The 11956-nt window shown below is 42.8% G+C and overlaps 1 protein-coding gene across 1 annotated transcript in view; it reads left to right on the forward strand.

Annotated features, from left to right (window-relative positions):
- Positions 1-11283: 11283 nt before the first annotated feature.
- Positions 11284-11956, forward strand: part of T265_12677 (hypothetical protein) — a gene marked incomplete at both ends in the record, with an annotated part of 5306 nt that continues 4633 nt past the window's right edge. Inside the window, one exon of the mRNA XM_009164940.1 lies at positions 11284-11403. Within this exon, the coding sequence (XP_009163204.1) occupies positions 11284-11403 (120 nt within the window). The remainder of the gene's footprint in view (positions 11404-11956) is intronic.

Raw genomic sequence — 11956 nt, forward strand, 5'->3', positions numbered from 1 at the left:
CGTCAAACGATTAATGATAGCATCTGGAATTTTAAAAACTGAAAAATCAAAAATTGCGCGGTTTTAGGAGTTAGATCTCCCACCTAACTCCGCGTCTTTACACTTCGTGTGTCCGCTGTCCATCGCAATTGTGTGAAGAGTCGCGCCCCAGTGCTATCTAGGTTGGACAACCCTCATGGGATCAGTTTGTCGTTCTTTTTGTGAAATCGATTTCAGCGCACCTTTGGCGTTTTGCGGAGGTCTCAAATTATACGGAAATCTTTTCACTTATTTGCTCCACTGAAAGTGACATTTTAACGCCATAAGTAATACATGTTACGGAGTTCTGGTACCGACTTAATGCAACAACCAGACTTTAAAAATAATCTTTCAGCTGTGACAACCTTTCGGTGCCTAGCTGCTATGACACCCCAAAAAGCACGAGTAAAGTTTGTCGTTCTTTTTGTGAAATCGATTTCAGCGCACCTTTGGCGTTTTGCGGAGGTCTCAAATTATACGGAAATCTTTTCACTTATTTGCTCCACTGAAAGTGACATTTTAACGCCATAAGTAATACATGTTACGGAGTTCTGGTACCGACTTAATGCAACAACCAGACTTTAAAAATAATCTTTCAGCTGTGACAACCTTTCGGTGCCTAGCTGCTATGACACCCCAAAAAAGCACGAGTAATGCGATACTGCCAGGTTTCCCAAGCCCAAACAGGGTAGGCCTAATCGCAGATATCGGCAGTAAATTCGCACTCTAACTACCGCGCCAGTCTCATTCAACCGTCGTCCTATTCCAGCATGTTTTGGAAGTGCTTAGAGGCCGAGACTCAGTAGATCGAGGTGGTCACAACTCGTGCCGTTTCTAACCGCGTTTTGTGGAATCTGGATTGGTGAACTCCCTGATTTCATCTCATCGGGATGACCCTTGGCGAAAAAGTGACCAAGCTTTCGACTTTCTTGAACTTGTGATAATTGCGGTGAAATGATTGTGCAATGCTGGGCACACCAAAGTATAGCAGAATGAGACTAAGAACGTTAACAAATTCTTAAAACATGGGAGTTGATCCGCTCGAAATCACTTGCTCCTACCCGGACAGTACCAATCAACCTGTTGAGGCATTTAATATTATTCAATAGGAAAAGATCCCCAAATTGCTGTATGACAACCGGGCACCAAAGACAAAAGATGCTTGCAGAAAGGAGTAACCAACCATTGGTCCGTAAAGTGTAACCCCCGTTGGGACCGAATACGTTTTCTCCTTGATTGTCACTACCAAGGATAGAAATGCAATCTGGTAGAGTATCACAACCCTGGTCAGATTAAGAGATCCTGTGACTTTCCAACTTAAGTTGTGGAAAATGTCAACTTTAGTTGTCCAGGTGCTAGTGGCGGACAGTAAAGGGATCAACTGCGTAGACTCGGTGGTTGACTTGTGTATTGGCAAGGGCTTACTTGCTGTGTGAAAGCTCAAATACGCTACTCGATAAATTGAGCTGGAGTTCGGTTTCTCACCTAAGTAATTTGCCACAACTCCAGTGCAGCTCATTGACTCTGAAATCGTTTTAGCAAGTCCATGTAGTTGGCAACTAATACTGGCAGTCCTGACTAGCCGTTGCGGGCTGGGGTATGGACGTGACAGATCATCAACAGGTGAACCTCCCCAGCGTTCTCACGCAACAGCGACGCCGACCACAGTCGATTAACGAGGAGCCTCACGTACTACGCACTCCTAAACCCAAGTCATGACTGGAGCACATCTGACGTAGACTTTCAGCTCAAACCGAGGCAAGTCGGCACTGATGACACCATTTCAACTTCACCTGACTTATCTATGGAACGATGTATTTTAAGCAGCAAATTCCACAAAAACTGGTGTCACAGTGGCTGCAAACGATACGAAAAAAATGCCACGAAAATTTCCGAGATATTCCGTTACTGTTCACCTAGGTTGTGTCACCAATGACTACAAGGTTGATATACCAAACTGAAGGGGTGGTTCGTACAACGAATACTATTTCCTGGATCAATTTATCAAGGAAATTCCTGTAGGCCGCTATTCAGTCCTGCACAAAGTTTGACTCAGGACCACATGGAAGCAGTTTCCCAAAACTCCCCTCTGAAATGTGATTCTGAATCCGACAAGATAGCATTGGAAAAACTGACTTGATCAGGCTGTGTTCGGGCCCTGTCACTAGGAGCTTACGGTAACAGGTTCCATCCCAAAGTGAGCTGATATAAGGTGGTGGCTGAATGCGCTGCCGGTGATCCCCAAATGAGACGAAAAACCTGTGCAGTGCTTGGCTTTCTGGCATAGATCAACGAAACTTCGACTGTAGAATTGTCCAGCCTCATACTATCAGTAAACCTTAAGTAGTGCAGAAGGGAGAAAAGCAAGTGAACCTTCTTTCTGAATCGCACCACCTTGGGCATCAATGAGATACGCATTGCTGATAAATTTTAATAGAAATGAAATAGTTATGCAGCACTTTTCGGCGTTTCGGCATAGACTGAATTTGACTGCAGGATGAAATTAACCTAAAAATTCACAAATACTATATGCTTGTGAGTAATTGAAAGAACTATGGCCTCGTTTTCGAAAAAGTTTGGTGACAATCGGTAGATTTATTGCTGGGCAACGTTTCGCTTTTGGCACAAAAGCTTCGTCAGGCCAAGTGACTAGGTTCCGAGTTTGATCGAGATTTAAGGCGGAGGGAGGACCAATCAGCTAAGTCAAGCTAAATCTCTGTTGGGTGTCGGCTGAGGGATTTTAGTGTGTTAGAGTGGTTGAACAAGTGTTGGGTTGGTGGGAAACCTACATGTGTTTGGGTCCTGCCTAGGGTCTAGTTCTTCTGGTTCGGTTCATTTGATGGTTCGTTTTGAACTTCGTTTGAACTTTCTGTCAGTCTGTGTAGATGAGCTAGTACTAACAAAGTTGTGTAAGAGGGATGCTGTGACTGGTTGGTTGGGGTTTCCACCCCCATGCCAGCAATAAATCTACCGACTGTCACCAAACGTTTTCGAAAACGATGACTACCCAATTGGTTTCAAGTATTTTCCACTTGATTGAACTATGGCCTCGTTTCATAATGGAAACTACTCACAAGGTTGCTGAGAACTGTTTTCGTCGGAAAACTTTGATTGGGCAGATATACCGGGCAAAGTACGTTGCTCTTAATCTCCGTCAAAGATAGGGATGGCATATGAATCCAAGTTTGTATCACAGCTTCCACTATCTAAACAAGCAAAACACCCTCGCTTTCGTGGTATGATTAAAAAACATCCCAAATTAGAAGGTGGGCAATTTTTTATCAGAATTCCCACGGATAGCCCTATTCTTCAACATTCTCGAAATCCAGGTTTGGTGTATTTGTCTTCACTGCAACCTTGTCTACCTGACTAGAAAATGCCAGGTACTGGTTGTGGGATGCTGGCTTGGGTACCGATTGAGAGGAACGAACAAGAGAGGACTTGTGCAGAGACTCGAATACTCCTTTACAAAAGAACTGCTGGGGCAGCATTTCCACAATTACTGGACCGATTCCTCGATCAGCAAATCATTGCTGTTAGACATTGTCATGTGATGTAAGCCCAGCGCTATATCATGACTCTAGCCCACGTGGTTTTTTGAGACTGCAAATAAGTATGTCACCAATACATGAGTAGAAGTCAGTACATCGACCGATCACTGTGTCAGGTGTGTGATTTTCCGATCTGGATATGTCAGGAATACGTTGGCAAGAATAGACGTGTGTAAAAACCTTGTACAAAACCACGATTTGATGATAAGTTATATTATTGAAGTTAAAGTGAAATCCTGGATACAAAGTGAAGTAAAGTCTGTTTGTTCTGTTTTGGGACTGTCATCCCATCCGACATATCCAGTAAAGCCAAAAATAAATTCCATCGTTCCTTTCAGCGATACACTCACAAAAATAGACGAAATAAGGGGAAACATATTGTGGCTCACCAGTTGACTATTTGCACAATGTAGAAAAATTGCAAGTGTTCTCAAGGTAGCGAGCGGGTTGCTTATTACTGCCCTTTTGGTTGTTTTGGTGGAAACCCAGTTTTGGTCAGAACCTGATAGGAGTAGCCGAACAAGCATAATCTTGATAGTTCGATTAGACGGTACAGCATAGGAGTCACTACACCAGTTGGACTGAGTTTATAAATGCGTGTGCACTCAAGTTGCCACCCTGCGAAATGTGGCAGTAGCATGTGGTTTACGGAAAATTTTTGAAAAATATTACTACAGCCAGTGACATTTGCGTGATCACTTAGTTTTCTTGGAATGCTGATTTAGCACAGTGTGGAATGATTTTGTGCAAAATCAAGCACACGTCTTTACATTAATCTAGCTCACCTTCATCCGAAACTCTATACACTGGGCAGAAAACTAAGTATGTCTATGGACAGCATCGAAAAAATCTATTAACTTTGATATCTCATTTGTTCAAACTAACAAGGACATAATGGCCCGGAAGTACGATAAGCAAGCCATAGACAAAAATTGCCATTTAGCTTTGATGTACAGTGAAAGATTTCAGTCTGAATAAGAACTTGTCTTAAGTCCAAGTGAGTGACCCCGGCAAATATAAGCAAGTTTTCCTTCTTTTTGTACTGTGTGGACCAACACACCTACACGAGTGTCAAAGCAGGGCAGTTAATGACTCAGCAACTGTAGTGACTCACAAGTTTTCAATAACCATGAGAAGTATATTCGAATAGATTTTGTCAGAACAATGTTTACTGAGTATGTAGAGTTTGCTCATCAGATCACGCGTCACAAACTCAAACTACGTACAATTCCTATCCCAGTTGCAACCTTAGCCGGCAATTTGTACACTACAAATTCTCATCCATTTTTGTTTACGCGGCTACCACTTGCGTAACGCGCCAGGCTCATGAACTTCAACACAGGTCAATGTGTATTCGTGTTCGTGCAAGCATCACACACGAAGGGATACCCGTCTCTTCACACTGCACACAATAAATGAGCATTCAATTAGGCTCAACATACACACTCGCGCGCACAGGACAGGAAGTCGACGGAGCTCCGCAAGTCTCCACGGCCAACTACGGAACGCGTGCAGCAGCTATAACGCACAAACGACACGTCCCGCGTCCGGAACTTCACTCAGGAACTCTCAACAAGTGTCCTCAAACGATAAGTCACTTTTTGGCTTATTCCGCTTCTCTCATTGTATCCATATTTACCAAGTGCGCCCAACTATTGTATTCATCACATTCTAGCAAGACAGACATTTGTTAGTGCTTGTTACCTTCTGATAATCAAATTAATTACGTCACAACTAGAGCACTAACAAGTACCACGTCCTAATGTTTAGTTCAGCAGTTAGTTAAGCTGAGGATGGTCTTGGAATCAAGTGTACTGATTAGATTTAATCCAGTTGCTACATTTATTGCTTTGAACTGGGACCATGGCCCCAGAAGAATGGTGCAAATAATCCTCGAATTACAACGACGGTATCCAAGGCTATCTAGCCCTATCGTATGGGGCATTTGTCGGCCGTCTAACATTGCATCAATACAAGTTATTTAGAACGATTTCTTTGCTGCCAGAACAAACATCTCGATAATATTGGGTGGTTTCAGGAAGAGAACATGGGGCGGTATGAGAAAATATGATATGCGGTAAATTTGCAGTGTACTTCCCCACTTTAGAGTAAATACGAACAAGGGTTTTCAGCAACCTTGGGAGTAGTTTCTTGTAGGAAGGAATATGTTTCTGGATCCCAATAAACCTCAAGAATCATTCATCAGGTAAATGACTAACAAACTGCATACACTAGCATGATTGAGAATACTGGACGATGCGCTCGGTTTACAGTACTTTCTTCGTGGATAGCTAGGCTAATTTATGCCTCAGCTTCCAAAAAGACCAAATAAACAGTCATTTCAAGTCATCTAGGTTCCGTACTCCTTACTTCAACTTGTGTGTAACTTTCGGATTCTATGCCACTGTCAGATCCATTTCTTTTCTGGATTTCTGGAATTGACCTTCTGCGGACCTCACCAACCACTGGGTGAGTGAAACATATCAAAAACCCCTCGTTGTACAATCTTGAAATAATCAGCCTTTATTGCATCATAATATTTTAGAATAAGTCTGAATTGCTTAGCCAGCCATTCTTGATGGACGGCTGAAAGATGGCGTCCGGGTCAACCCCAGTATGGAGGAAAATTCGTGGAGCACGAGCGAAGCTGGCGACACTGGTGCTGAATGGAGATGGTCAACCAGTAAGAAAGTTATCCGAATATTATGGGTTGGCGTACGTCAGCTAGTTCGACGAAGGGGCACATCAAACAACATAAAATGCGTTCGCTTGGTAATCTGCCAAACCAATATCTACCGAATTACTGTTGTTCTCTGCATCCCATCCGGAAAAGCACAAGCTACTAGCCAGGTAACATTGGATGAATTTGGAACGATTTATGGAGAGGGATCCCGTTCTAAGCTTTGTTGGGAACATCGTAAAATATATCGGTCAACCGAGGTCAATGTCGTACGCAGTAACATTTAGTGTCCCAGTTTTGAATCCACGCATGAGTACGTGAGCAACTCGGGAAGAGCGCTACAGGCTAACTCCAATCATCTCTTCTTCCAACCATAGGAAGTTAAAAAAAACTCCGACCATGTGTTTGTAGGGTACATCTGCCAACACTGATGATGCTATCTTTGTTTATGATGGTGGGGAGGTTACTAACGACGGAGATGATGATTGCGACGCATCTATACTGACGGTCCCTTCAACATCCAGCTTCGAACATTGCTAATCAATATATCCGGTCAGTAGAGAATCTCTATGCAAAGGGATATTTATTTTCTTGTTATTACTTCCACAATACACCGCCATGTCGATTCCTGGATGGCTAATGCCTACACAGCCATTGTATGTTAGAAAATAAGGTCATGTGCTTCACAGTTTGGTGCCATTGAATCTTGACAGTTCTAAAAGGGATTAATTTAATTACTCGTAACCTGAAGCGGCTAGTTGTGGACAAAATATTCTTAGCGAATTAGATGCAATTGCGTGGGCCAGAAACGTGTAGATTTTCAGATGAATTATTCTTTCGAGAAGCGTTTCCTGCACTGAATCCTCGAAATTTGACACAACAAGAGACTACTGTTTTGGACTTCAATAGCGTGACTGTTGATTTGTTTGCTGAGTTAGATACTTCGGTTACATACGTGTTATTGCCAGTCGATCTGGCACCGTCAGCACATTGCACTACAATTCACAACTGGGGAAAAATGTTGCCTAAAGTAGCGACACAAAGAGCAAAGAAATCAACATAAATTGTTATCATCTGAACTACGAAATTTCCCTTCACTTGCAATTCGACAGTGTGGTTAAATAAATTAGGACTAATGTAAAGAAAGCGTAGTTATAAAGGCCACATGGATCTGGTGCGCTGGTTATCTTTTGTTAATACTCCATCCAAATCCATGCCCTTACAAATTCTTCTGACTGAGGAAGAACCCTGTGGATCCTTGCAGCCCTCCTGCAATTCTCAGGGTTACATTGAATTTGAAGTCAATGTCCACAACAAGCTAGACAAATGCGCCTTGTTATACTTAATCAGGATGTCGCTTCTGTCACGACCATTCATAAATCTGCGCATAAGCAACAGGAATGTCTCATTTTTTTAACCAACTTCAAACACAAACATATAGTACATGATGCGATAATGAAAGGCTAACACCAAAATCACCAAGCCGTCAGTGTTTGTCACATCCAGCAGTTGCATCACAGTAGCTTCAAAATCGTCACCTACGTTTACCGGAAGTTTTATGACCAGTCCCTTATTCCAGTACTTCTGACAGTTATTCTATGGTACATTAAATCGTTTGACCTTAACAGCTCTTGCATAAAATTGGAATATAAATCCACACTTGATCGCAGCTGTTAAAGATGGGAACTGTGAGGATGCATGACACTTTGCTCATGAGAATTCCGCACATACTGGCCCTCACAAATGAGCGCATTTCTCTAACTTCTTGCGATCCAGGTTCAACTAGGACATAGGGTTGATGGAAAGTCGGGTGCTGCGCTTATATGATGAGCACCAAGAAGTGTGAAACCGGTCGTGAGCTGTCGAAGAATTTTGAGAAGCCTTATGATTAATGCACTACGTCCATACATGTGTTGAGATATTTCGAAAATCGTACCAAATGAAACGTCACATTCAGTTACTTAAAATCATCATAAACGACAGATTCGTCTGGGTTCCAGGTAAGTCTCCCATCAGAGCCTAATTGATTTGCAACTGAGTGTATTCCGTTTATAAAGAAGGTTATTTTCTCAACTAGTATTCATTCTTCCTGTCAGACTTCTCTGGAAGGATGGATTCTCAGTCGGCTCCAAACATTTTCAAACTGACTGAGAAGCAAGTATCCCGATTATCTATTTGTAGTTCCTCATTAGATAACGCAACGTGGAATCTAATAACATGCTCACACTTGTCGATGGTCTTAACTAACTCATGGTTGATTATCGGTTTGTTTTAAGTTCGTATGAACTTGAAGTGGCTCAACAACATCCATGTTTTTCCTGGATTTCTGGGAGAAATAGGGACAAGATGGTCTCAGCAGATCATTGAGTTCGGGTCCTAAACGTTTTTGGTTTTTGGTATCCGGTCCAAATAAGTAGTGAGATAATTTCGTTCTCAGGATCATACGGAAAGCGATGTGCTGGAGAGCTGGGTTAGTCATTTTGCCATAAGGGAATTCAAATCACTTCATACAGGCTTTTTGGTTGCTCGTCTATTCGAGAGTACATACAGGCTGATGTAGGGATTAGAGCACATAGCTCGAGTGAAGAAGACCTAGGGTTTTAATATTTTGCTCCTATCTTGAATAAGTATTTCAAAACGGAAGGAAGCGCGTAGTTGCTATCATTTCGGCTTTCCAGCGCATCCGGAAAACCAACGGCTTTACTGAAAGAGGGGTGTGACGTTTTTCGTTCGCTGAATAACGCAGCCTCGCGGACCAGAATTAATGTGATGCAGAAGTGACGGCCTAAAAAAGTACACCAGATGATGATAACTACTTAATGAGAGCGGAAAAAACCTCTGTGAAGACGTCTGGTTTGACAAGAAAAGTATTTTATCGTGAATTCCCCTACTGGTTGAGCAGGGCAGGAGCAAGTAGATAGTTTGAATAGTTGGGGAACGCTTCATCATTCCTCAAGAATATGCATTCGAACACGAACGTACATGGGGTGGAGCGCATTGTAGCGAACGAATCTCAGACACTTATTGATTGTTTCGCACCGGCTAGCTATGGTTCTGCCGGTTCTCCTTCGTATTTGGTTGACGCATATTTTCTCTCCTTTCTGAGGCTGCGAGTAATTTACACTACATATGATCTCTGGCGCATCAGACGTATTAGAATCATCTGCATTTTGAGCATCTTTCGAAGACGCTTAGAGATAAGAAGCCGAAGTATGCATAAGCCTGCTACAAATCATACAGTTTGATCACCCAAAGGAATGTAAGAACACTAGTTACCACCAATGTGAGGCTTCTTTGATAGCACACTGATCGCCTACCGGGGGTTGGTCTGTCAAGATCAGAGGCAGAATTCCCCGAAATTCCCTGAGTGAATTAGTCACACTCTTCTCATCACGAAAGGAAGATGGCTGTGGCAATCTGGCACGCAGATTCGGTGCGTACTGTACTAAAATAAAGAATTTTTATGGCTTCGTTTTAGGGATGGAGTTTATAACGTGATTATTTCGTAGTCCATACCATCACACTTTTCGCTAACAGAGCTCTGAATTGGTATGCTATGACAACAAGAAGACGTGAGTGAAGCCCACACCTGGGCTCTTCAGACATTAGTACTCAATATACATCATTTGAAACTTAGCATTGCGAGCAATGTTATATTATAACAAAAGGGTCTTTCAAAAAGTCTCAAGCAACCTACCAGCGGTTACCATTACGCACGTTCAGCAGCTGTTTGCCAGATGGCGTTGCCTTTGGTGCTTACTACATTCACGTTCGTGCAGAAAACTCCTCATGTCTTCAGAGGACGAAACATTACTCCAGATAAACTATCGAAAACATGTCAGTCTGTCCCACGCGCCACGCTTCCAAGTTAGTTGTAAGTTTTTCATCACATTAAAAACTACACTGTAAGCTCCCCCTAGAACGATGACCGATTTCGCCCTTCTTGGAACTTATCAGGTACATGCAGTCCCCGAGGTTCCGTCAGCGTTTGGCTCTAATGGAACAGAAATTGTACGCAACTGGTGAGACACACTGGCCTGTCAACTAACTTACATTAACGGAAGACTCAAAAGAATCCAATCTGATACTACGCTTGAAGGGAACTCTTGGAATGCGCCCTCTGATGAGCCGCAATAGGAGTAAAATCGTTAGCAGAAGAGTTGTCAGCAACCTTACGAGCAGTGCGTTCCGTCTAGAGGACACACCGGGAGATCTCAAATATCGTCCCTAATGAAACATGATATGATTCTTGTGCAGCACATTCAGTTGAAGTATATGGTAAAAGGGAGTTTCAATCGGTACTCATGTGGTATCTAGCTAACACCAGCTTAATCTTGAAACGAAAGTAGTTCACCGTTTGTTTGCAGATTGTTGTGCCTTTTGTAGGATGTGTAAACACAGCGCTCTTTTGAACTGTTGTCCTGTGCTGGTGCAACTATTCTAGCTGATACGAACCGGGAAACTGGATGCGCTGGACTCGAGCTTCACTCTTCGGAGAGCTTTAGCAAGGCAGGTCTTTAATCGTACCAGGATCCAGTATCTAAAATTAGAAGTGGGCGCGGTGACACTGAACAGTCTCTTACGACTTTTAAGTCAGGTTGCTTGAAACCTGCTACACGAATTTTGACTAGGTGTGGTTGGGTGATTCCACATTACGACAGATTCAGGCCGTTTAATCCAGAGTTTCTCTCCAACCAACCGAACACTAACAACAAGAATAACATTTGAGCCCTTCTTGTGTTCTGTGTGAGAAATGTGACCATAAATATGCAAACAGCTTGGTCTTTTCATGACTTAAACCATTAGCTGCCTTTGCTATCACGTGAACTGTGTGTGTTACAGCGTTAAGAGGCCGTGCAGGTCCCTGGCGTGGCTGCCATTACACCACTAAATCGAAATATAAAGCTAAGTGTTGCACAAAAACTGTCTCCATGCCAGACCGGTTGTCAGTGCGTATGCATTGTATGTTGCGCAGTGTGCACCAATCATATATACAGATGCAGTTGAATTGACAGTCACAATCACAATGGGTGAACGAATCCGGTCAAACTCTGTTACGAATCCGTACCCAGTCGGACAACAGCAGGACTGTTCTGGCACAGTAAAACACAGTGGAACACAACTAGCCATATGCTTTTGAGCAGCTATCGAGAGGTAAGTGGAACGATCAAGTTCTAACTAGTAGACTAGATAGTCTCGTCTGAACTTGCAATTTTCGTCTATGAGTCTTTATAGAGCATGGCATATCTCTAGATCAAGAATATGTGTATCCACGCTTCAAGAAAGGCTGTGATTTAGATAAGATTAATGGCTCTTCCACGCCTAGAGGATGAGCTCCCAACATAGGGTGTTGAAGAAGGCGTCGTCATGCATTTCCGAAGTAGCTGTATCATTCCAGATGCAGGTCAAATATGGACGAGCTTGATACACGCGGTCTGTTTATCGTGTTGTCTTCTGCTTTCGCTAAAACAGCATACAAGCTGCTTACTTGTCCAAAGACTTCTCAGTGTCTCTCACTTAGCATGAAGCCGTGTACCGAGTGTGATTCAAGCCAGAGTGGCAATAACTCATTCTTCATCATCCACAAATCTGTTTCGGAAACTTCCCAGGGCTTGACTCACTGTGAGGAAGAATATGGGGTCTGGACGATAAGTTTTCCGCAGTTTGAATTGTGAGTGAAAGGACGATTTATATATATATATATATA

The sequence above is a fragment of the Opisthorchis viverrini genome (assembly GCF_000715545.1).
Source record: "Opisthorchis viverrini unplaced genomic scaffold opera_v5_10, whole genome shotgun sequence".
Classification (NCBI taxonomy): domain Eukaryota; kingdom Metazoa; phylum Platyhelminthes; class Trematoda; order Opisthorchiida; family Opisthorchiidae; genus Opisthorchis; species Opisthorchis viverrini.